We start from the raw sequence: 26922 nt of genomic DNA, 5'->3' as shown, positions 1-26922 counted from the left end.
AACAACAACAGGTCTGTTTGGCGAAAATGCCAGCAAAAAGTAAAACAGTGAAAGCACGACATAAATCACAACAATTATCAGTTGTGGAATAAAAAAGATTTGGAAGAGAGTTCTGATTTTCTTTATTTTGCTGCTTAAAATTCATTGCAAACTACATAATAACATTCAGTTGATAATTATTTATCAAGCCTAACAAATCTTACAAATTTGTTACGCTGATAAAATTACAAACACTTAACGCCAAGCGTATACAATTGAATTGAATTAATAAACATGTATATGCGTATATACTATTTATAATAAGTAAATAGCACTATTAACTATATCGAAATAGAATTTCACAGCGTCGCGCACTAAACTTTACTTAGCAGAAGAATTAGTGCTCTGCACCAGACACTACGTTTTACAAACGTCTATTCTACAACATTTTATCACTTGCTTTTCACTGTATAATTCCATTTGCTAAACACTAAGTGTAACAACTATTTTGGTTAGTAATCTAAAGTGAAAAATTTTTAGAATCCAACACATTTCCATCCTCACTCGTCTATTTTAAAAAACTTGTCTTTCAGATTCTGTTCGAGTTGATCGGGGTCTGTCACTGGCATACGGCAAACTTTCTCATGACATATATAAACCGTTGTTTTGTTATTGACCATTCTGAATTTCTCCTGCACGCGTTGATTGTACGTCTCATCGGGATATTCCGGATCGACATGTAATATTATCATGCCGGGTATATAGAATTTCTGTAATACTTTAACGAAACGATGTGTGGTACTCGAGTCCGGACCAACTACAGCCACCAAATCTAGACCATTTTCATGCAGCAACAGCGCCGACATCATAGCTGGTAGTGTATAACCAAATGGATTAATATCAGCGAAGAACTCCATTAATTTCACTGCGCGTTGCTTATAACTATCTTCGTCCAAATAGTAAGCGAGTAGTAGCAGATTGCGTGCAGCAATGCTATTACCACAAGGCTCAGCGCCATCGTGATCTGTGTGTGGTGACAAAAATATTTTGTAGTAATCTGAGTAAATTTACTCGCACTAACTGTTAACATACCTTCCTTGAGCCGCACAATCACATTCGGCGAGTTGGCCTCGGAGTAGAAATATGCGCCGTGCGTCTCATCCCAGAAGCGTGTATCCTGTGTCTCTTGCAATTCTCTAGCCCATTTTAGCACACTGCCGTCTAACGTAGCCTTATAGTAGTCCAATAGACCCCTGATGAGAAAGGCGTAATCGTCTAGGAAGCCATCAATGCATTGCGCGCTAAAATATATATAATAATTTCAATTATAATATTCATATGTAAACACTTTCACAAATAAACACTATCCACTTACGGCACACTCTCCACCGTAGCATCTTCAGTGCCGAGTCCATAACAAGAACGCAGCAACACCTTCCTTTCTTCATCATATAAATGTTTGTGCATGAATTTGTATAATTGCTCAGCAGCCTTCACATATTCGTCGCGATTTGCCGTACCACAATTAGCCAATTTCGCTAAGCCGGAGAGCACTAAACCATTCCAAGCGCAAATTATTTTCGTATCCAAATGTGGACGTGGTCGCTGATCGCGTATTTTATGCAACACTTCATTAGTGATGCGCAACACACGCTGCATTTGTTCCTCGGTGATATCAAACTTAGCACAGGTTTCAGCTTTTGAGCCACGCACAATGTGTATATTCTTGGCCGTGAGATGCCCGTGCGGATCACTGTTGGCGTCAACATTACCCTTTTCACGCAAATCATAGTGATGTGCGTAAATTTCAAATATACGCGCCAGTTCCAATTTCACGTCGGCATAAAGCGCTGCATTCGCATGCACCGCCTGCTTCACCTCCGACCAAGTCCAGGCGTAAAAAGCGCCCTCCACTTTGACGCTTGCATCAGCTGTTGGCAAGGAGTCAGCATCTTCGCCAGCGAAGAAACCGCCATCGGGATGCCTTAGATCCTTCATTAAGTAACGAAAGATGCCATCAGCGTAGTCCAAGTATGTCTCGTCATTTGTTAGCTTGAAAGCATTTGCGTAGGCTGTCAATAGCTGTCCCTGATCGTAGAGCATTTTCTCAAAATGTGGCACATGCCAAAAGCGATCCACAGAGTAGCGCGCAAAACCACCGAAAACATGATCGTGTATGCCGCCTTGACCGATGTGCTGCAATGTATGCAGCGCCATATCGAGCACATCGATATCTCTGGTCACAATATAGGCATGGAAAAGAAAATTTATACGCGAAACTTCAGGGAATTTTGGTTGCATGCCAAAGCCACCGTTCTCTTGATCATAGCGACGCTTGAAGATGTGCAGCGCTTCATGCAATTTGGCATCAGCGCTACCGGGTTCAAAGATAGCCGTCGTGGATTTTCCACTTAATGACTTTTGTATAGCGGTAATTACATGTTTGCCTGTTTGCTTCAATTCTTCTTGGTCCGTTTGCCATTTGGAGGCAATCGTCTTTAGCACCGTGGTGAATGAGGGCATGCCCCAACTGCAAATATGAGTAATTTGAAAAACTTGTTACATGCACCTACTTATTGTACTCACCGATCATTTGGTGGAAAATAGGTGCCTGCGGTGATTGGCGCCAAATCTGGTGTTAGCCACACCGACATGGGCCAACCGCCACTTCCATTTAACATTAGCACAAATTGCATATAGATTTTATCGATATCTGGACGCTCTTCACGATCAACTTTTATATTGATAAAATTCTTATTCATTATTTTGGCAACATTCTCATTTTCAAACGATTCATGTTCCATTACATGACACCAGTGACATGTTGAATAACCCACCGAGAGAAATATTAATTTGTTCTCCTTGCGTGCACGTTCAATTGCCTCATCACACCAGGGATACCAATCGACGGGATTATGCGCATGTTGCAACAAATATGGCGACTTTTCATTTACCAAACGATTTGTGTGCTTAGCTGCGTCTGCCGCGCTTTGGGAAGCGCCTTTGTCGGACATTTTACGTGTTTGAGCACTTTGCTTGCTATAATCTATGCTATTGTATCTACAAATGTTGGTATATGAGAAATATTTTGAACAAATTAGTGACAATTAGAATTCATAAACATGCTGGCATAAGCTACTACTCACTTTTCACATCCGCTTCCGAATAGACTTCTTTGCACTGAAACTGCACAACTGGTTCGCCTTGATACTCCAGCTGCTGCAGTAGTTAAAAATTGCTTGCTTGCTGTCGCTGCAGGCACTCGTGTGACCGTTTTGGCTATGACCTTACGTATCCAGCTAAGATGTAGAATGTTATTCAACATAGCAATAAAAAGTGGTACAACACAAAGTTGCAGCTTTCGAGTCCTCAACTTCGCTTTGCAATTAGCAAACACAATCACAAAAGTTTAAAGTTGAAACCGCGTTATTTTCACGTTTATTCGACTCGTAAATTGGGGATTATGTTGCTGCTGCAGCACTGACAGCTCGTCTCTAATAAGCAAGAAGATAACGCAGCGAATCGCTAATGAAATGTTGGTGGGCAAGTGACAATTAACAGGTTTGGCGCATTGTTGTTGTAATTCTTGCGGTCTGCATTGTTGTCCACACGTTTATTTTGCATTTTTGTTGACATATGGCATTTCGAGGGCGAAAATTTTGTTGTTGTTTTCACTTTTTCTATCAATAATTTAATATTCAACGTTTAAAATAATAGTGAAAACAAATAGTTAACGTCTTTACACATGTTTTAATTAACATTTAATCAATTTTATTTTAATCTTTAACTACTTAAAAGCAAATAAAAACTAAATATGTTTATTAAGCGAAAGGTTGCTCAGCAAATTGCGAAACAATAGGGTTGCATATTTTTGCAATATTGACAATTCGCATACAGTGGCATTCAAACTGTTCGCTATAGCGGTGCTTTTTCAGTTTGTTATATCCGCCGCGGTTCTTTATACGTTTTCAACAGGCTTCCAATAAAATTATGAAAATAATTAAATAAAGTGTGTTTTAAAAGGATTTATTCCTAAAATCGTGCTCAACTAAGTTAAAGTGTGCTGTAGGAATATGTTTTATATGAAATGCAGGACTTTAAAGTGTTTTTTCACGAAGTACATTTGAGCCGGTCGCGTCGTCTGTTTTGTCGTGTCTTTCGTTCATACAATATGCGTAATTTCCTGCTACCCAAAGGCTATATCCGTTATTCCTTCAAAGGAAACGGGGAAAATATGTCTAAATTGGTGCAAATTTGTTTTAACTAAATATTAAAACGTTTCTTTATGTGAAAGAGGCTTCTGTAGCCCTATAATTTTTATAAGTGTTACTTATTGTTGCTAAGCCAAAGGAAGCTGCTGCTGTCAAATACGTTTTCGTGCGTGTGTGTATTATATATGTATGTATATGTGGTTCCGCTACCACAAGTGCAGCAAAATTCTTCCGTAGAGCACTGTCAAATAGGATTGTGCAAAGTTTTAAGTGTTTGAGTGTTTTCAAATTAAATAAAATTAAATGAAATGAACTGAACTGAATGAAATGAAATGAAATTAAATTAAATTAAATTAAATTAAATGAGATGAAATGAAATGAAATTAAATTAAACGATAATGGCAGCTCCATCTTGTTAGAAAGTACACATCTTTATATTGAACGGTGAGTGTATTTATAATTTATATAGTTTATTACTTATACAGTAGTTTTCCGAAATAACGAGCACATTAATTGTCAGGATTGTTCGTTACATCGAATTTTTCGTTAATTCGAGTACTCACTTAGATATATGTTTTTCAATAAATATGAGTTAAATATCCGTAAATTACGGTTTAATAAATTGTTTTATTAATTATTTGTTAAAAAAATGAAAAACCATAACAAAAGAATTCAAATCATCTAAATTCTTCCGAAATGGACCAGTTCTGACACACATACTTCTATTTGGTGCTGATCAAGAATTTTAAGCTTTTTTTTTTTATAAAATTCATCATTTTTTTTTAAATTTGCAGATTTATTTTGAATTTTTTCAAGTTTTATTTTTATTTCTGGTTCGAAGTGTTTTGATTTTTTTCTCTTTCTGCATATGTCTTCTTCATGTTGCTCGTTAAACCGAGTACTTACAAATCTCCGATGTTCGTTATTTAAGGTACTCAATGTAACAAATTTGCTTGTTCGTTATAAGCGGTTTTCGTTAAAACGAATATTCGTTATTTCGTAAAACTACTGTATTTTGTACTTAGAAAATTTTGTTTAAATTTATGTTTGTTAAATAGAATATAAATAAATTGGTCATATAAAAATGTATCATCCTCTTTATGGGATTAAAATCGATTATCGATTAAAATTGAACATAAAACTATTTAAAAACAAAAATAATTTAGTATTTTAGCGTTTATGCGTTTTGAGGTTTGAGGATTTTTAATACTCAGAGGAGTTAAAGCTAAGTCTTATAAAATATTAGTGAATTAAAAATGTTCCATATTATGTCGTCATGTCTCAATACTGTCAGAAAATGTATGTAAATATACAAATTCTCACCTCAAATACTCACCTTGAATTAAATTAAATTAATTTTGTATTAAAACAAATTCTTTCCTATAATTCATACAATTTAAATCAAAATTATTTTTATGTAATGTCTATAATTGCGCAATATAAAATTAATTTTCTTTTACAAAATTAAAAGTTGTTCAAGAATATTTTTTTTACAAATATGACAGCTCCATCCTGTTGGAACGTACACATCTTTATATTTAACGGTGAGTTTTTTTTATAATTTATATAGTTTATTATTTATATTTTTTACTTAGGAAATTTTGTTTAAATTAATGTTAATAAAAATATAAATAAATTTGTCACATAAAAATGTATCCTCCTCTTTATGTCTTTTTGTGCCGACTTAAGTCGAAATTAAAAAAAAATATTTTCAGTTTTTGCTGTAATTTTATTTTATTAGGTTTTCAATTTATCATTTTCTCTTAAAAATTTACTCTGTCCTTTTTACACGAACATCTTTCATCGATTATATAGATTATAATCGATTATAATCAAACAAAAAACAAAAACAAAAAACTAATTGTAAAATAGGAGATTTCTAATGTTTGCACTTTATGAGTTTTGATATTGACTAGATTCTATATAGTCAGTCAGTCAGTTAAAGCAAAGAAACTTTCACAAATTATTAGTGAATTGAAAATAACTAAAATTCAGGAAAGAAATTTTTATATGTATGTATATATACGAATCCCAACCTCAAATACTCACCTTCGCCATTTTATTTCCATAAAATATATATTCAAAATTTTAATTTTTGAAGTATTTCTTTATTTGTAATTCTTATTATAAGCATACATAAAATTAAAGTGGCGCAATTTGCAAAAAAGACTTCACAAACCCATTACAATTGCCGTGACATAAGTACACAAATCATTACATGCAAATATGTATATGTACATGTGGGTAATAGAATTTTTTTCATGCAAATTTCTCTTGAATTCCTTTCTTTTTTGCGGCTCTCTTTCATTTCATTAATAACATTTACATTTCTTATGTTTTCTTATATTATATATATATTGTATGTATGTTTGTATGTATAATATTGTTTAATTGCCATATTTTAACTGTGGAGCTATAGTTTGAGTTTTATTAAAATTTATTTATAGTACAGTTTTGCTCCAATGCAAGTGCAATATTAACTTAAGCTAAGACAAATCTAAAATAGGACGCAGTTATGCTACAGACACTTGAGAAATGAATTGCGAATCTTCTATCTTCCTTGCTTTACACACAATTTCAATGCACGCAGTTTCTAGTTATGATTTTTACCTTTGATCAAGCAATTTTTCGTTGTCACATCGCTTTTGAGTTAAGCTAGCGCACAAAGGGGACTTCACTTCGAAAAACCTGGCGTATGCGTGTTGCTTGCTTTGTTAAGATTCTCATAGTGATAAGGACTAATTAACATAAAATCGTATTTTTAAATCACATATTATACAATTAAGTGTGTGTGTGTGTGTATTATAAATTCTACCAATTAAAGTAAATGTTTTTTTAAATAGTTATTGCATTCCGAAAGCATGCCATATTGCATTGCTAATGCTTTCTAAAATACATTTGTTTCGCCTTTTTCAAGGCGTATAAGTTCGCTTTGTGTTCTAACAATTCTTTTCCAATGCCATAATTAATACAATACTAAGTACTAGCAACTAAATTTTACATGCATAAGTGTATACAATTTATTTAAAGCGTAGCACCTTGTTTGCGGCGTTTCATACACAAATCTTTACAATTTACAGGCTCTACTCTTATACAAAAGAAACTAAATTGCGAGTGAAGCCAAATCTGTTTGGGCTTTTCGCTGCTCTACTACTACTACTACTACAATGATCAAACTAGACTTCGATGAAAGCCGGCTCAGTTCAATTGCGCTCGTCATTTGTCCTTCATTCTCCTAACGATTCTCACACTAAGCTTTCAACTTGTCGCTGTTGAAGGCATGGAAAATCCGCTTACTCAGCCAACATACCCTAATTACATACACATATAGCTATCTTAAAAGTCATTTCTATAGGACCTGAGCTGCAGTTGCGCTATTCTCGATCATTTCTTCTTTGCAACACTTCAACAAAAACAAATATAGTTTCATTTGAAACGCCTTATTTAGAACTACTTTAACAATCACTTTGTATGAGCGCTTCACTGAGCGCATTCAGCTGTTCTTCACCACATTTGATCTTGTCGGCTACATCACGTGTATCAGCTATTAGCTTCGCCTTCATATTGATGAAATAGTCGAAATCGGCAAACTCATCGGCGTTGAGTGTTTTCTCGACTATGCCAACCACGCTGCTACCACGTCGATCTATGTCCTCTTTCAAACGCTTCGCTTCGGCTAACTGATCGAGTAGACGATCGCGCTTTAACTCAAGTGATTTCTGAAATGAAGAAAAATACGAATTAATAAAGATGACTTAACAATAAAGAATATTTCACAATAAAAAAAATAAATGAAGTATACCGAAAGCTCAAATCACGGCTTTAAAGCGATGGTGATATCGTTAAAAGTAATACTTTAGTCTCTTGCTTACCTTTTCGGCGTTATTCTCCGCTGAAACGGTGCTCAGACTATTTTCTATGCGCGCCAAACGTTCGGAGAGTGACAGCAGCAGACTGGTTATTTGACCGACATCATCGATATAGGTGCGACATTTAGTTGCTTCGATGGGACGCACTTTGTCCGTTAGCTTGCCGACTAGACTATTGCCCAACTCGTCGTTGAGTTCGGCTTCCGCCTTGAGCGTCGTTTGTTCCTTATTTAGTATGCGTATTTTACGATTTAACTGTTTCATAAGTTCATCCTAAAAGAGAAATAAAAAAATTACAATTCTACTTTAACTTAATTATATAGACTGCAGACTTACCACTTTCTTCTTCAGCAGATCGCTAGTCTCCGACTCGCTATCACCGTTGGTCAAGAGTACTTCCACTTCGGCATATTGTAATTCAACTGTGACCTTTTCCTGTGCATCATGTCCTTTCATGCGCAGCAGCGTTGAAGTGCCTACATCACGTTTGGCCGGTCGCAATGGCACATTGGGATTATATAGATTGCTAACATAGTCTGTGGGTGATTTGTGTGTGGGTGGCGCTAAGATTGCAACCAACTTCTCGTTGGTCGCTAAGAGTGTAGCCAATTCTTGTGACATTTCTTCGCAATCGATCTCAATCGGATGCCGTTGACGTGGCTGCAATGTTATGCGCTGTTGTTGTGTATCCTCCTTGGTTTGCGGTTGTTCTGTGAGTCGTGTGTTTTCGTCCGCATCATTGTTGGCGGCGCTCAGATCATCCTCGGTTTGTGAAGCTGCCTCTGTGGTGGCTGGGTTCACGCGTAGTACGATCTCACTGCGTTGTATGAGTTTTAAGCTATCCGTGCTGCTGTTCAACTCTGCCGTTTGTGTTGCTGTGAGCTCGTCAGTTGTGGTATTTGTGCTGGCGACGATTGTGGCTGGTTGAGGTAGCGTAGCGTTTGCGGTTGGCGAGGTTGGCGTAGAAACTGTATTTGTAGGCGATTTAGGCGGTTGTGGACTGCCGGAGTCCACCGTGTTATTTTCAATATGCTCTGTGGAATTATGCTCCTCCCCACGGGTTTGTTCTAGCGCCAGCTCGATACTACTATCACTCGCCTGCTTGCCAGCGGTACTGTCATCTGTCAATTGTGCGTGTGTATTCTCGGTTTTCGTTGTGGGTGTAGTGGGCGCAGATGTCGCTGTCGTATTAAGCGCTGTCTTCGAGCCATAAATGCCTATCAAACTGGTTTCCGACTGATGTGCCGACATCAATTTCGACTGCAGCTGTGTTATCTTTTCGATGTTCTCGCGTAGTGAATCCTTACGTATAACGGACTTGACAGGCGCAATAGGTGACGTCGAAAGCGTAGCTGTGACCACTTCGGCACGGAATATGCGTCCCTCACTGCCACTCGTGCTGCCACTGCCACTATCACTGGAGTTGCCAAGGCTCGAGAGCGGTTTCATGGACAGCGATGGCAGCTGACGTTTACATGGGCTACTCAGACTGCTTTCCGATTGTGCAGGCGACAACACTGTGCCACTTTCGTTGAGCAAGGCGGCGGTGGTCTCTTCGAGCGTCGGCTCCAGTTGTTGTGTACGCTTCAAATCCATTGTGGATTGTGACATGAATTTTGTGGGACTATTGCTAGCGTGACTGGGATGATGATAGAGATTACCACTGTGTTGCGAGTTATTATGTACTTCGTATGACTGAGATCGACTGTAATTAGTTGCCTTGCCGGCAGTAGTGTTGCCAATATTGTTGCTATTGTAAGTGTTCATAGCTGGCGTAGAGTAACGGTGCTGTGTGGGAGGATATGCGGGATAGCAATTAGGAGACATCGGTTGTGGTTGCTGCTGCTGCTGTTGTTGTTGTGGCACAGTCTGTGTTGTATTCAAGTTATTGTTGGAACCATAGCGTAATGGCGAAGCATTGGCGGATGTGGGAGATGCAGGCTGTGGCTGTAACTTCGCGCCCAATGGCAGAACATCTGGCAAATTATTTGGCATTTTACCATTATGTGTATTGAGTATATCGTAGGCGGCGGGTTTTGTATTCGCCACCAAATCCTCATTTGAGGTGAGCGTGAGCTTATAACTGCCATGATCCGGATCTAAGTTGTTCAGCTTCTCGAGACTCTGGCGTGGCAAGTACGAGGCCTTCGAATTGCATCTGTGGAGTAGGAGAAGAAGAAGAACAAGTTAAAATAAGTTATTAGAATGTGCGTGGAGTATAAATTAAGAGGTGTATATATATGTATGTAATTCATGTAATATATTTTAGTTATGCATGGTATGCAACTGGTCTAAGCTATCTCCATCGTATTGATGTCAAATTGACATTTTTATTTATATTAATTTTTATTTTTCTTGCTTTAATACTTTGTTATGCAGTGGGCGGCGGTGAAAAGTGGCAAGCGTTGTTTAGCGTTAGTTAATGGTTTGCAGTTTTGCAGTGTTTGCTCAGTTGGCTTGAGTGGTACGCGCCAAAAAAGGTCGTGCGGTACACGCTCGTAAGCGTGCAACTAGCAGAAACACACAGTTGATTGCTTTACTTTATTGGCTTACTGGCTGTTGGTTTGTTCGCTAACCTAGTCTTTGGGCATTCATAAATTGCTTGTATTCACACGCTCCCGTACCGTTGTCCAAGTGTAGGCATGTGATGCGTGTCTAGTACCCATTGACCGTATTTGGTGTACTGTGTATGTTGTTTAGTTAGTTGTTTAAACATCTGCAATTCACTGCATTGAATGCTTTGGCCTAACAGAAAACACGGAAGCCCTGCATCACAACGGATTAGACAATCAATTTGCGGTTTTTAGACGTCAACAAAAGCTAATAAATGAAATAAAGCACACAATTTTTTGTTGTGGAATTTTTGGTTAGTTAGGAATAACGGGGTTTCTATTAAAAACGAGTAGGAGTAGAGTTCCCAGGCTTTGAAGTTCAAAGAAAATAAATAGAAGCCTACATTCCGAAGCAGAAAGGTGGAAAACACAGTTCTTGGGTGACTTTTGATCACTGATGATGTCATTTCTAATAAATAATAACGGTATTTATAATAAAACTCTGTTGGAGGAGTTCCCAGACTATTATTTTTGATAGTAAATTAAAAGAAGCATACATTTAGGAGCAGAAAGTTGAATAACTCGGTTCTAGGGTGACTCTTGATCACTGATCATAACATTTCTGATAAATAATAACGGTATTTTTATTAAAAACGTGAGGGAGTAGAGTTCCCGAACTATAAAGTTCATAGAAAACCAATAGAATTATATATTACAGAGTACAAAGATAGATAACTGAGCTCTCAGGTTACTAACGATCACCGATCATGTTCTTTGTTATGATTTATGTGATCACCTACTGAAGAAAAAAAGAGAAGAAGAACTGCGGAACAAAGCCCTGTAACATACAGACAAGTTACTCTAAAGCTGCAGAAAGCATGTTACCCTTCTGTGTTGACCAAGTACCAGTATTCACAAAGAAGCCTATCGTGTCAACATGCAATTAAAAATTAACGGGAAACTTTAGCAACAGTTCCGGGACTTGTATTATAGATCACTTACTACTCACAGCCTAATGAAGTGAGATTCCTCGCTGATGATTTCATAAGAAATATTATGAATACCCAATGGCTGACACAAGCTGTCAACAAGGAAAAAACAAACTGTCAACTAGTAATTACTACAGAGTGAAGTGTTCATACCCTTTTACACCACCGACACAAGTAATTAAATTAAAATCGCGCAATAATTCACAACAAATTGCCGCTTCGTGTCAAGATGGATCGCTGGAAGAAGAAGAAGAAGGAAATTGATGCGTTGGCGCAGATCAAGTTGCAATCTTGATGGTTGACACCAGATGGCCTCCGCGCAAAAGCAGCTGACTTGATTGCCGTTGTTATTTGATTAATTTGCTTTTATTTTTAATTTTCTTTTTTTCGTTTGGGTTCGGGATGTTGTGAAGGCGTTGCTTATCGTGTGGCCGCAGTGTGCACGAAAATATGCGAAAAATGTGGTTTGGTAGCTGGATTACATACGCATAGCGGAAGCTATGTGTCGACTCACAATTTAATTAATAAAAAGAAAAAAATGACGCTGCGTTTTCACGAACCGGTAAAGTGGTGCTTGCAACGACATTGACATGACCATAAAGCACCGCAACATGTATGACACAAAGTAACGCGCATTTTCTTGTTTATTTGTGGTACGCAGTTTATGTGTGGTACTTGAAACCCAGAAACCACAACTGTGGGTTTTGGCGCATGAATTTGCATTTTTCGGTGCAAATGGTAAATGTGTTGAAGTGTGGCTCACGTTTTATGGCGTTTTGTTGCCGATATGTCGCCACCGCCTGTGATCTAAGCTTGTCATAATAGTCGCCAGCCTCCACATCGTGCCAGTGAAATGTCACTTTTGAGGTCACAGAACGGGTCAAACGCGCCATTAACAGCCAGCCAGCGATCACGATTCGTTAAGGCAGTGTTTGGTAGATTTTGCAAACAGGCGTTTCACAAAGCCGTTGGCTGGAGTGTTGTCGTCACTATTGCGCTGAGTTTCTGCTGTCAGAAAGTATATGCAAATTTTTCGTTACGCTCTTGTTTCGTCATTGGAACTCGAGGAGTTGGTTGTTGGCAGACTGGAGGTGGCTTGTGTGTTTATAGCGTAGATGTAGATGGTGGAGCCGCCTTTATTGTTGTCTTTTTAAATTCTTTTGTTGTTGTTGGTAGCAATATTTGTGCAACAAATTTCTGTTTGTACATTGATTAGGAGCGTCCATGATTTGGTTTCATTATTTATTTTTTTCTTACTTGTTATTACTTTGTACACTTCCAATTGTTGGGAGTGAATTGCTTGCGGTCACAGCTGTAGTCGCAGCCCCAGCCACAACCGCAACCGCTCCTTGTCATTAACGAATACATTGTGGACATGACTTCCTGAACCGTCGTCATGTAGCAATGGCTGGCGTGAAGGCAGGAGGCTCATATCAACATATATTTGATGTGGCAACGTCAACTATACGTATGTATGTAAGTGTGCGATCGTGCCAAATATTACAACAGTGATGAGCTTTACCGATTTTTAGACGGTGCGCTTAATGATTTTTTGACTGGCGGCACTGCTTCGATTACCGCCTTATGGGTTGATTTGTCGGTGGTTTTGTGTGACTAATTAATGTTTTTGGTTGCTTGCGGCGTGGCAGGAAGCTTCATGCTTTCTTCCGTACTCACTGGATATTCATTGCGTTGGTGGCCAAATGACAATTTCCTCAGAGCCTCTGGATAAATACGACCGGCTAAGGTAGTTGGCAATTGATCGATGCTAGCGTTGTTCGTGCAACACATTAATGCGGTAATAACCGTTACTTGCAGGCATAAAAGGAGTGGATAATGGTTATTGGGCAGTAATATGTTGTTTTTATTAAGCGCATAAAATTTTTATATCCCTTGGTGGTGGTGAAGAAAGTTTAAAGAAGTAATTTTATTGCATAAAACATCGTGCAACCTAATATATAAGAGTCATTTAGGTATATTGTTAGGGTTTGTTGTTGAAAGTAAGTGTTTCATAAGGTTAGACTTCATTAGAATGAATAAAGAGACCTCTTTAGGAATCAAACTAAGGATCATCCTAAGGGATCCTTGTATTTTTCGCAAGGAATGAACTGTAAATGTCAAATTCAAGGTTAGATTTCATTAGAAACCTCTTCAGGAATCATGCTAGAGATCATCCTTAACCTCTTAGCTATATGTTATGAGGTTTCCTATATCCCTTATCCATACTCCTCCATATCTTCTCCACTTAATCAACAATAAACTCTGCGATCGTTTCTAACTTCAGCTTTCTCATTTCTAAATCACTAAAAAAAGAATTACTGAAAAATTGCAAGAAAAGCGTCAAAGCGCATGCGCGTCGGCTTATCTACATTGGCTGCCGTTAAAACGACCGCAAGTCGCAAAAGTCATGCTACAACCACAAATCCATAAAACCCGATTAGCCCTCAAGAAACCAACAAACGAATTTAATGAAAATATAAAACAACCACTATTGTTGTTGTTGCGGCAATCGGCGAATGCAGTAGCTGACAAAATAAATTACCACATTAGCTTTTATTATTATTGTTTTTGTATGTATGTAGCTGTTGTCACTAAAATCCACGACTGGTTCTCTCTTTTCTTATTTTATTCACTTTATAAATCGCTTTTGCGCTTTTGTTGTAATTATTGTTAAGTATCAACATTGCGGTTACTGTTGTTGCTTTTGTATTGTTTGCGGTTTATTTATTTCTTGCTTCCGCAGTCATCTTCATCTTTGCGCACATCTCGCTTTTTAAGCCATCTTCACTTCGCTGCGCAACAACAATATTACTACTGTCACAAATGTAAAGAAGACACTGCAGGGCAGCAGCTTACATTTTGTATGTGCAACAACTTCGCAGTAGCTTCGCGTGCTGTGTGCACATCTGTTTGCGGTGTGTCAACCCATTGGTGGATTGCAACAGATGCGCTTTGTGGTAACAGCAGCAGTTGTTGTTATACCCAACAGAGAATTTAGCGAGTCTGCAGTTTTTTCAGATCACAAATATTCGAAAGGTTGAAAACAGTTTTCAAATGTGAAATTGCTTAAAGCTTAGCTAAGAAGAACCAAGGGGAAGGTTGAAAAAACTTTTAAATGTTAGTTAGATTCAAGCTTTGGGAAGTAGAATGATCTCTGAAATATATTGATAAGAAGGTCTTTCATTAGTTTCTTCGAAAATTGTGCTTCAAAGTACTAAAAAAGTGAAACAGACTCCCTTTTACTGATCTCGAAAGCACTAGGGTCGACGAAATTCCGTACAAAAGTTCTCTGCAAACCAATCTCTAGTGTTCTGAGCTTCAAGTGAGAGAACGCCTCTTTAACTTTCGAAGAGTGTTCTTCCAAGTATCCAAAAGTGAACTACGCTTCTAATCATTGATCTCAGGATATCTAGGGTTTAAACAGTTCCGTACAAAAGATCTTTCAGAAGCGTTCCTTAGTGTATTTGGTATCAATTGAGAGAGCGCCTCTCTAATCTTGTCTTTGTATGAGTTTTCGGTGACGTTTCGGTCAGACGTTATTTGGAGACTTTCGAATATTTATTATGATCAATAATATTTATTCTCGAGGTCGGATTTTCGTAAACTTTTGAAGTTATTCATAAACCTTTCTCACTTTCTCGCTTTACGTCCCGCTATTTCTCTCATTTATTATACTCTCTTTATTTCTCTCTCTTTTACGTTGAGCCTTTGACCGTAGTGTGGTAAGCCTGGTATTTGGGGTTTCAATACTCAATTTCATTCAATTTCAATTTCTTCTACTAGGCTCCCCAGCTTGGGGAGTTTCATTTACTTGCTCATCGCTGTCGCTTTTAGTCACAAGCGTTCACTTTTTTATTTATTTATTCTTCTTCTTCTTCCATACTACTCACAAATCGTCTTCGTTTTCATTTTCATACCTCTTTTTCCATTTTTAATCCACAGCTGCCGCCGCAGTTTTGTTGCAACTTTGAGCACAATGCAATTCAATTCAAATCAATTCCGCTCAACTTAATTTATATTTGTATATACTTTTATTGTTATTGTTATTGCTTTTATATGCTATTGTTTGCTTTATTGCTATTGCTATTGCATTGCATTGTTCTTGCCACATTTGTTGCAATTTCACGTACCATGAAGCGCAGTTTATCTAGCGAGTATGCTGATTGCAAATATTGGGCATGAAATAAATGTGCACGAAGCAAGCTGCAGCATGTTGAAAGTTTGCCTGAGGCTTCTTTCATGACAACGCTTTTCTTTGTAATCCTTTGTTTGCTGTTCTTTGTGAGATTTTCGCTTGCAGTTGCAATATTATTTTTACTCACTGATACTTTAGCGACTGTGGTCCGTAAAGCCAACTTGTGGAGTGTCCCTTATTGCTTCCTAAGCGGACCCTTAAGTTAGCAACGGTCAGCAATGCACTTGCCACCAGCATTGTGGCACGTATATTTTGCATTTCCGTTGCTGCCACATTGGTTCTTATTAATGTGTTTCTCAGCGACAGCTGCGGTTTGAGACGGCTGGCCTCAGACAGTGCTGGGAACGACCTTGGCATTGCACTGCAACTTGCCACATTCCGTGGTAAATATTCATATTTGCTTTCATATTCGAGAACGGAAATACTTTATTTGCATATTTTGAGCCGTGGCAAAACTCTTATTGAATTTCTCCCCTTCAGTTCACTGTCTAAAGTTCACCTCAAGAAACCTCAAGAATTCTTGCATGGACAGGCTATGTTGAAAAATTGCAAATTATTTTCTTGCCACTGCATGCAATTTCACTTTCTGCCACATTCAAGTGGTCGGCATTTAAAAATGAAATTGAAAACGTTCAGAAATTGGTGTGAGTGCAATGCTACCACTTATAACCGGCTCATCCGCTGCTGGTCTGACTGCCGCTGCTGCGTAACGCAGTGGCAATAAGCAATCAGCATACAACACGCTACACAATCGTTATCGATACCATCTGCCACAGCAAGCGGTTGCCCCCAACTCCCTCAACACCACCACACCGGTCGCCACTCTTTCGCTCTCTCTACCGCCGGTCGCGTGTCATGAAAGTCAAGTTCAATTGCCTTGGCTGGCTGGCGGCAAGGAAAGTAAATATTCATATACAAATGATAAAAGAAAGCCTTACAAATTTCGCTTTACAGCGGTTTGGCGGCGGCAGCGGTGGTAGCACATTGAACTACATTTGCGCATGCGCCACCAACGGTATACAACAATCTCCACCGCAAGCGCATTTTGTATGCGTCGTGCGTTTGCCACACGCAAATTTGTACGTCTGTCTCCCTGCTTGCCGCACTTACAATTGCATCTAGGTGGTGGCAGGCGGTTAGCTTTGGTGTGTTCAACATATCGCATACCAAATACCGCATGAAATTCAAGCAAACCAAAAATTTATTCACATTCATTCACTTCTTCACTTGTGGCAAATAAATACTATCAATAACTGTGGTAAACGCGTTGCGGCGCCTCAATCGCAATAATAACTAATTGCCAGCCGTGTAACATAATATTTGATCTACTAACACATTAATTATGCTTTGCACGCGGCAAGAGCGCTTTGTTGCCACATGCATAGTTTCTTCAGTCGCGGTTTACAAGGTTTTTGCATTGGTTTCTCGCTTCTTTCTCTTCCAAATATTGCGTGGTTTTGTGTTGAAAATGAAAGTGTTTGCTTTGGTGACTACTAATTTTGATGCTCGCTGTGAGCATAAAAAGAAATTTCTTGATAATGTGTGAATTTTAGCATAATTATGATATTTGGTGGCAACTCTATGTGGGAATGTGTGAGCTTTACAAATATTTGTAGAGAACTATAGATTTTTCTCTCAATTTTTCAATAGAATTTGTAGAAGATAAAAGGCTATTCTTTTTAACTATGTGATAAAAATTAAATGTGGCAACTCTTTAAAAACAAAAAGTTTTAGTTTTTTAAGACATTTCGAATATTAATTGGAAATTTTAATTTTCAAGGTTTTTGGTTGAGGTAGTATTGAAACTAGTGGATGTATAATCAGATCTAATAAAAATATTTACTTAATATTTAAGTTAAAATTATTTAAAAATGTGGGCAACTCTTTTTAAATTTTTTTTCAGCAAAAATATGCGATTCTAAATTTTATATTGCTTAATTGAGCTACAATATTGTATTAAACAATAATAAAGAAATTTATTTTCAAATTATTTTGAAATTGAAAAAAATCCATGTTCGCAACTCTATCAGATTACAACTCATATTCATATATATTTCCTTGCAACTTTTATTGCTGTTTTCAAATTATTGCCGCAACATAATTTAGAATTTCATAATTAAAAAAAATAAATGGCAACTCTATACAGAAAAAATTTAAAATGATATAATAAATAATTTAGTTAGTGCGAGTTTTGGTGGATAATCCTTTGGAAAGCAAGCATATTAACCTCAAAATTTATTTTATTTGTATTTATAAGAAATAATTATCGTTGGCAACATTTTTCTAAAAAATTTAAGAAACAAAAAAAAATTAATTAAATAGATTCATTAGCCAATAAAGAGTTTAAGAAATATGATAAATTAAAGGAATGAGAATTTAATACATATATGTGACTTGGTCTACGGAAATGGAGGTAACGTGCGAAAACTAGTTAAAAATAAACAACTCTCATCTTCCATCCGAATCAACTAAAAAGTGAAAAATTGATTTTTTGACACCTAAGCCCCCTTTCCGTAGACCAGGTCACATAAATATATATTTTTTTTAATTTTAACTTTTTTTTAAATTTTATAATTTTTTTTTAATATTAAAAATCCGTAAATTGTGCGTAAAAATAACTAACGGCTAATAGATTTTAAGATTAACTTCCATGCATGTCTTTCAGTGAAAATCTGTGCGCATTTCATGGCCAACAATTGTGCCGCTCATAGAAATATACCGTTAAGTAGCTGTACAATAGAGCTAACAAACCAATTGACTATGCAACGAAAAATTAAAAGTTTTTTGTTGTACCAATTAAATTGTAAATTGGGCGTGCAAGAAGCGAAAAAGGGAACATAAAATTCAACAAAAAATAATAAAAAAAATCGAAAAACTAAAATAAAATGAAAAACAACTGAATAAATAAATTCACAAAAAAAAAATAACAACAGTAAATTGCCATTTAGTTGCGCTGCCGCAACAAATTGAACCGATTATAAATGCTACGTATTTTTGCTTGTGTGTTACAATTTGATTTAATCAGATTGTTGCAATTTGCTTTTTGTAATAGTTGTTGTTGTTTTTTGTTGTCGTGCGTTGTGAATGTTAACATTTATTGAAAACATTAAGCTAAGCTAAAGCGCAATAAATGCGCTGCAACTGACTAACAATCAAACTTTACGCTGCAGCTGATGACAATGGTACAGCAGTGCGTATACTTAACCTGCGAGTATTGCTTGCTCTGTTTATGGTGGCTGTGGTGGGTAATTGTGTGTGCGAATTGTTGGTAGTCGAAATTGTGTCAAATTTAAGTGTGGGAATGAGTCAATGACATGATTACGAGTAATGCAATTATGCGTGATAGAAATATGTGTAGATATATATATGTAAATTAACAGGCACAATAGCCTTGTCGGGTTTTATCTCTTTGTTTTGATTCATTTTTGCTTCGAAAAAGAAAGAAAAATAATAATAATAAATATAATAAAATAAAATAAAATAAAATAAAATGAAATAAAATAAAATAAAATAAAATAAAATAAAATAAAATAAAATAAAATAAAATAAAATTAAATTAAATTAAATAAAATAAAATAAAATAAAATTAAATTAAATTAAATAAAAATAAATTAAATTAAATTAAATTAAATTAAATTAAATTAAATTAAATTAAATTAAATTAAATTAAATTAAATTAAATTAAATTAAATTAAATAAAATAAAATAAAATAAAATAAAATAAAATAAAATAAAATAAAATAAAATAAAATAAAATAAAATAAAATAAAATAAAATAAAATAAAATAAAATAAAATAAAATAATATAAAATAAAATTAAAATAAATTAAATTAAATTAAATTAAATTAAATTAAATTAAATTAAATTAAATTAAATTAAATAAAATTAAATAAAATTAAATTATATAAAATAAAATAAAATAAAATAAAATAAAATAAAATAAAATAAAATAAAATAAAATAAAATAAAATAAAAGAAAATAAAATAAAATAAAATAAAATAAAATAAAATAAAATAAAATAATTGATTACACAGTATAAAATTAAGTTTCCTGAAGCAAAATAATTTTGAACAAGAATATTTTTGAATTTTTACAAATATGGCAACTTTATAAGCTAAACTCCAAATACGGAGAAAATAATACCAAACACAAAAACTAACGAGTCACATATGTATATTTAAACAATTAAGCAATAGCATCCGTCAGATAAGCAGCTCAAAGTGTTTCCTACTCTCTACCCACATACCACTAACAAAGACACAGGCGTTTGCAAATGTTGCATTTCTAATGCGACAGACACAAATTTGCGAAATGCATAAGCGTTTATATGCATACAAATGCCAGCACAAGCGGGAATTTGCATTCAAACCACAAATGCGAATGTTTGTAAATTTCGTACAAATGAAGTTGTTTCGAGTATGCAACAAGACAAGAAGAACAAGAGAATCGCCAAATGTCTGCAGCTGCGGCGGTGAGTCCACTGTGCGCTGCTAACAAATCACATGACGCTCACTGCCAGTTAGCACAACAACAATAACAATACCGCTGACAGCGTACAAGCGTTTGCTGATAGTAATCGCGTAAAACTAGCAGCTACATTTGCAACAACAACAACTATTTGAGGCAATGACAACAAATAACGTGACAGCATGATGTTACGATTAGAGGTGAGATGCAGGTGATGTTTTGGGGATGGGAAGTTGCGAGTTTGTAGTACATATAACATGCGTTTGTTGTTTTTTTTTTCATTTTCTCACTGGGCATCATGTACATACATCAATGCTTAACGGCGGTACTTGAATGCGTGTGTATTTACAAATATCCGAGATTATGGATCACTGGAATTTTCGATTTTTTGTTCTGTGTAACTTTCTGAAAATTCGAAATTCTTATGATTTTTATAACCGCTAGTTGGCGTCAGGGCCGGATTATGAAAAAAACTACATAAATATTAGCATATATTAGCGCGATTTTACTCATAATTGAATTATATTGGCCAGGGTAAAATAATTAGGTTTTCAAGAAATGAACCGGCAGATGGTGCTAAAGTCAAATTGTTACCAAAAATAGCATTTCTGTGGCTAAATGCTTAAGTTATGGTAGAGATAAACTGTATAAAGTTTTTTTCACAGTTTTTCGAAGCAACCTATTTCAGCTTTTAAATAATTTTTTTTTTTTTTAAATCAAAACCAGTAAAGTCTACCTGCATTTCATTATATTTTTTATGGAGCTAATTTTTTCTCTTTTTTCTGTTTATTTTTTTTTTTTAATTTTATTTTATGCCTCACATGTGTTTTGACGCAATTCATTGCTTTAGATATATACAAATATGGAGGTATGTGTCATTCCATTTCTATTAAAAAAACGGAAACATTTATTGCCGCTCCAACAAGTAATGTAGCGTCAAATAACGCTTTCTTGCCGTCTACCTGCATATGTTAATTAGACAAATGTGGTAACCACAAACATATATTCTAAAACAGTAATAAAAATGACTTCTAAAAAAACATTTTTATATCAAAAAGTTGAAATACAAAAATATATACGACTTTAAAGCTTCTGTTGGCTTGATTTACTTCTAAAGGCATGACCTTGAAATTTTACCACCGACACATTAATTTTTATTAAACTCAAATAATTAGGCGATAAAACTTGCGAATGATGCAAGCAGTGCAGGAAATAACGGTTGCAGTGGTTGCTTTTGAGTGTGAGTGCTATGCTATAAGTGGGGTAGATAAGCTGAATTCCATACATTTCATTTTAGTATTTTTAAATTTTTTTATTTAATGAAATGAAATGTGTAAAAATTGTTATTTTAAACTATATTCAAGAGTTTAACGTTTCCCTCTTCTTTTGGCAATTTTTACACAATTTTAAATTATCAAACCTTTTCGCAAATTAAGTACCATTTAGTTAACTAATTTTTCTTAGTAAACAATTTTTTTTTCATTGTCTACACACGTACAATAGATTACCTAATTAAATGACAATAGAACGCAAATTGCTAATACATAATATCATTTGCCAAAAAACGTCTTTATCAAATACCAATCAAGTGGAAGTCGCAAAATAACAAAGCCAATGAAAGTAGCCAATGTGAAGGGTGATAAAAACCAATAAGAAAGGTATGCATAATGCGCAGAAAAATAAAATAAAAAAGAAAGCCAATAACAAAAGACGGCAACGAATTCCTTTCAACGTCTCACCTTCATATGCAAATTAATGCGCAGACATAAATTCGAAGATTAGACGTTACATCATTAGGCACATGAATGCGGCGATTTGGTTGAAAGAAGGAGAAAATGATAAAAAAAGAGAGAAAATAAAAAGAAAGGTCAATGCAAAATACAAATAAAAGAGAAATATATGCTAATATTTGACGTAGTGTTATAATGAGTATCGGAAGTGATTGAGTAGAGGTTCAATGGGTTTCATATAGTCGAATAGTGTTCAATAGTGTTATATACATATATAGTATTTGTGATACTTTTGATTTATTTTAGTAAAAGGTTTTTCATTGAATTAAATTATACAATAGTACTCCAATTGAGCATACTTATAGGAGGAGACTTATGTGCTTTGTTTTATAGTTTTGAGCTAAGATCTTAATATTTTTTTTAAATTTTTTCATTGTCTTTTTTTATTAATTATAAATCGTAGTTTAAAATTTTTATTGTAAATTTGGGTTTCTGCACAATACTATTATAATTAATATATGTGAATGCGCCAAAAGGTAGGCAACAAGAAAGCAAAGAATGAGTTATTATAGAATATGAAACCTAAGAATCTTAAATTTGGAGTTAACGATTAGATGTGATAAGCAAAATAAAAAATTTAATGTCGGAAACGTTGTTTTGGTCAAAATTTATTTAATTTTTATAACCAAGTTTTCAGCAAATAGACGTCTCTCTGCGATTAATTTGATATTTTTTTGAGAGCTGGCAACTCTGGCTGTCCAACAACTGGCTGCATACCACATATTTGCCATTTTTCTCACCACAATTCAATAATAAAATTTACACAAACCTGCTGTTAGTATTAAAAAACAACAACAAAGCCTGCGCTTGCTTGTAATTTAGTTGCGCTATTAGCGATTTTCTCAACCTCAATACACATTTTTTTCAGCTTAATGACTTCCGATGATTATCTGTCTGCTATCTGCAACATTTCATCAATGCTGCCACAGATTAATATAGAGCGCAAAAACAAATGCAAAAACAAAAAAAAAACAATAACTGGAAATGCATTTGCAACAAATTTGCAGTGCAACATAAAAAAAAAAAAAAAACAAAAATAATAAAGAAAAACTCACAGTGACACCAAACACAACAACTGCAATAAAAAAACAAGCCAACCAATTGATAACAGCAAAAATGCCACCAACATTGTCAGCTAAACAGCAATTGTAACAACTTAATGTGACAAACGCCGGTCCAAAGCAACAAACACATGCCGCAACAACAACAATAACAACAAACAAATCAATCAAAAAACTTGTCTTACAACTTGTAGTTAAGTTAAAGTCCAAGTTGTTTGGTGTTTGTTGTTGCTGTGCAAGCAGCAATAAAGTGACTTGTAGCTGGCTGCATGTTGTCACGCTACATATTTGTTGCGATACATATGTTGCTAGTCTTTTTATTTGTGGATTTTGTTTGTAATTTCTTTCTCCAACGCTTGAACGCTGCTAATTATGCCTTAAAAGAATTTGCACGACTTATTAGGTGTATGTGTGCATGCCAGTGTCAGCGCGGTATGCCTGCGTGTTGTTATTGTCTTTTTTATTGAATATATAAAAAATGTGCGAAAGTGGGGTGAGAAAATTGTTGCAGATACTTTTGTATATGTATCTACGAGTATACGGACTATGCAAACATATTTGTTGTAAAAATTACGGTATTAACACCCAAAAAGGCTTTCATTGTCGAGGCTTCCTTGTTGTTGTTTCCTTAAGCGTCTAATTTCTTGCGTAATTACCTTGTATTTCCTTGATTTATTGCAGAGCGCTTTTTAATTAAGTTATGAGTGAAGTGAGGCGTCATAGCATATGCTTATGGATGTAATGCATTTGTGATAAGGGGCCTCGTTATTTATGATTGCTTCATTAATAATATTCACTGAATTGTTGAATTCTTCGAGTTTTGTGTTCACTTTTAAAGCAAACCAAAATTTCCTCTCTTCTTTTTAAACAAAATACCTAATATTCAATTTATTAGACGATCTCAACCTCCCGACATTTAGACAAAAGCTTTCCTTGTTTTGTTGAAGCTTTCCAGAAAGCGCAGCCAACTTCGTTAAACATAGACAAGCATAAAAAATATGCACTAAACGATTAGTGAAGGAAAGAAAGAGCAAATAAGGTTAACTTAATCTTGAGACTACTTTACCAATCATATATTGCACTCAATAGATCAAAATAACCTTTGAAGATGACCAGGCGATTGAAGTTGTTGATGAGGTATTGAAAACCTGCTCTTTGAAGACTTTATCAAAAATCAATACAGTTTCTTTTCGGTATCTGTTAATCTTTGTTCTTTTCAGATTTTTGACTATAGTCTCAAGACCTTCGGGTCATAAAATCTTTTACGAATCTGTGTAGTTTTTTATTTTTTTCGAAACGGTTTTAAGCTTCATTTACAAAGTTCACAATCTCTCTTTTTCATTCATCAAATGTGATATATGAATATATCCCTCTCTCAGTACTCTTAGAGAGCTGAAATGAGATTCGTTTCGAGAAACTGTTAAGCTTTCGTTATGAAGTCTAAATTTTCTAGCTTGAGTTGACCCTTAATAGCCCACATTGACACTGGAACATCATTACCAGGAATCACAAATCGCCCATAAATTCCGCTATATCTAAATCTTTTCACCTAAATCTTTCTTTTGGCATAACTTAATCAAATCTAATCTGCCGAACTGTTAAATAATTTATACTTATAGAAGTGGTTCAAACTTAATGGCAATAATAAAGATAAGAATTTGTTATGCTAATAAAAATAAGTGATTTTTATAGAAAGTTTTGCCATAGGGTTGCCATTCTGCAAAATATTTTTTTTTTTAATAGTCAGTTGCCATATAGGTAACATCATTTAATTTAATATATTTTAGTATTTATAAGGGATCATAATTATTTTAAAGATAAACATACATATTCTTTTTTAGGGTTGCCATTTATATTAATATTTCAATATAAATTTTTAAGAGATTCCTTCAATATACTTTTATTTATGATAATCGTATTACTATATATAAAATTTGTGTATAAAAATAATTTTAATTAGGGTTGCCACCTGTCAAACAATAAAATAGTATTTTGAGTTTTTATTTATATGAATATTTTACTTCGAAGTAATCAATTTAAAACATTTGTGAAATTTTTTTCTAAAAATAATTATGACCATGGTTGCCACTGTGCTTAAATTTTGATTCCAGTTATAACTGTTATCTGAATTATCTAATATTTTATGTGCATTATGTATCTTTAATGCTATTTTTATAATTTCAAATTCAGTTTCAGTTAAAAATCTGGTAATTTTTTTTTTTTTTAATTTAGAATAAAATTAACTAAACTCTGCATTTAATTTTCGATTTTACTAAATGCTTTTCTCGCTCAACAGCACTATTCTCCTTATCAGCTTTGCATACCTCAACTATTTTCACTGCATAACACTACTCCACGATTTTTCCATTCATTACGTGCGAATAAAAAGAAAACTTGGAATTATGCAACACTGCTTTTGCACATTAAAATTTTATTATTGCCATTTTTCGTTATCTCGCTATACGTTATTCATAAATTTTGCGCAATTGGCATTTGCTTGAGTATTAAATTGCGGCAAGTTGCAATGGCAGCAACAACAACAACAAATATGCAAAACTAAATATAAATGCAAAGCAATAAATATGAATTGGAAATAGTCAAGTCGTAACTTTGCAGTCGTGCGCATTTCTTTCATGCATACCAATGGCAACAAGTCGACCGCCCCGCAGTCCCATCACCTACGAAGTACGAGAGTGCGCTTGCACTTGTGCTTTCGCCATCCAATACCACTCACCGCCGGTGCTTTGGTGACTTTTTGCCTATAAATTCACAATTTACGCGCCATTTAGACACGCAGCAACGACAAGGTGGCGCCACAACTACTACTCAGCAATGCCGCCACTGCCACTGCACTCCCCCTGACACACACACACCCATGTCATGCCCCCTCCGGGCAGACCACAAATTTTATTGCGTTCAATCGCATGTCGTTGGCTTATGCCGTCGCTCATTGACCACCAATCTGGTTTAGTGGTCAATACATGCCACTATTCTCACCCTCACCTCCCTCCTCTCATATAACTATTTATTATTGAAGTGTTGAATTGATCGGTTTTTTTTTGTTGTTTTTTTCGATTTTTTGGCTACCGTTTTATGAAAATCACCTTTCAAGTTTTATATTTATTTATTGTTTTTGTTTTTTGGTTATATTTGTAACGGTCTCTCCCAGCAGCTGTTGCTCATCTGCTGGTGAATCAGCTAAAGCTCACGCTTAAATCACTTGGCTTGTCGCCGCATGTGTCGCTGGCCTTTTTGGCGCGTGTGTATTACGCGCTCTGTTGTGTTGTTGCTTTTGTTATGCCGACTGGTTTTCGGTGATAGTAAAAGTGAAAATGTGAAGAAAAAAAGCAACAAGAAAAAATATTTAAAAAATATATAATAAAAAATATAAAACAATATATTGCTGTTATTACGGGTTCAGCTGTAGCTGCTTTTTGTCAACGCGCCGCATTAAGTGACGGAGTTTGTGAGTTATGCTGCATAAAAAATGCAGTTAGTGCTTATGGAAGTGTAAAAAAAGAAAAAAAAAATGAATAATGTGACCACTGCCAGTCTAACAACATGCTGAAAACCGGTGCACTTATTGTTGTTGTTGCTTTTGTGGTATGTGGCACGTTGTTCAAGTGTCTTTGAGGGCCACAGGCGGCATTAGAGTTCACGCGCAACAAGTTTGCCAAGCATATTCATAGAGTTAGTGACGTAAAAATGTGAATCCACACACACGCACTCACATAAATAGTATTACCCTCCGTCTTGTTCAACTCCATTTCAATTCTATTTATATTCTCATGCTGATTGATTTATCAA

The 26922-nt window shown here is 35.2% G+C and overlaps 2 protein-coding genes and 1 long non-coding RNA gene across 5 annotated transcripts in view; 1 reads left to right on the top strand and 2 right to left on the bottom strand.

The window, feature by feature from the left end:
• Positions 1-107: 107 nt before the first annotated feature.
• Positions 108-3805, bottom strand: LOC105218838 (spermatogenesis-associated protein 20). Its single transcript, XM_011194671.3, has 5 exons — positions 3126-3805; positions 2566-3039; positions 1355-2509; positions 1072-1280; positions 108-1003 (listed from the first exon to the last, which is right to left on the bottom strand). Exons 1-5 carry the CDS (start codon positions 3302-3304, stop codon positions 540-542), a joined length of 2481 nt encoding a protein of 826 aa, XP_011192973.2. The 5' UTR covers positions 3305-3805; the 3' UTR covers positions 108-539.
• Positions 3806-4540: 735 nt separating this feature from the next.
• The window catches only part of LOC128922653 (uncharacterized), a 267064-nt gene continuing 244682 nt past the window's right edge, over positions 4541-26922 (top strand). The window contains exon 1 of the long non-coding RNA XR_008471836.1: positions 4541-4634. This is a non-coding gene — a long non-coding RNA (uncharacterized LOC128922653). The remainder of the gene's footprint in view (positions 4635-26922) is intronic.
• LOC105219379 (protein Shroom) overlaps positions 6277-26922 on the bottom strand; it is a 242275-nt gene continuing 221629 nt past the window's right edge. For all 3 annotated transcript variants that reach the window (XM_054233875.1, XM_054233874.1, XM_054233873.1), the window contains 3 exons: positions 8396-10217; positions 8063-8332; positions 6277-7909 (listed from right to left, as the gene is read on the bottom strand). In XM_054233875.1, coding sequence (XP_054089850.1) covers positions 7646-7909; positions 8063-8332; positions 8396-10217 — 2356 coding nt within the window. In that variant the 3' untranslated portion in view covers positions 6277-7645. The remainder of the gene's footprint in view (positions 7910-8062; positions 8333-8395; positions 10218-26922) is intronic.

The sequence above is a fragment of the Zeugodacus cucurbitae genome, chromosome 6 (genome assembly GCF_028554725.1).
Source record: "Zeugodacus cucurbitae isolate PBARC_wt_2022May chromosome 6, idZeuCucr1.2, whole genome shotgun sequence".
Classification (NCBI taxonomy): Eukaryota; Metazoa; Arthropoda; class Insecta; order Diptera; family Tephritidae; genus Zeugodacus; species Zeugodacus cucurbitae.
The sequence above is the reverse complement of the archived record's forward strand: the minus strand, read 5'-3'. Positions and strand labels throughout refer to the sequence as shown.

What these genes read in the sequence shown, in the direction of transcription:
- LOC105218838 (XM_011194671.3), bottom strand. Translation starts at nt 3,304, where the DNA reads ATGTTGAATAACATTCTACATCTTAGCTGGATACGTAAGGTCATAGCC. An exon ending in TTCGGAAGCGGATGTGAAAA is followed by an intron (nt 3,040 to 3,125) that starts GTGAGTAGTAGC and finishes CAACATTTGTAG; the next exon opens with ATACAATAGCATAGATTATA. An exon ending in GCTACGGTGGAGAGTGTGCC is followed by an intron (nt 1,281 to 1,354) that starts GTAAGTGGATAG and finishes TATATATTTTAG; the next exon opens with CGCGCAATGCATTGATGGCT.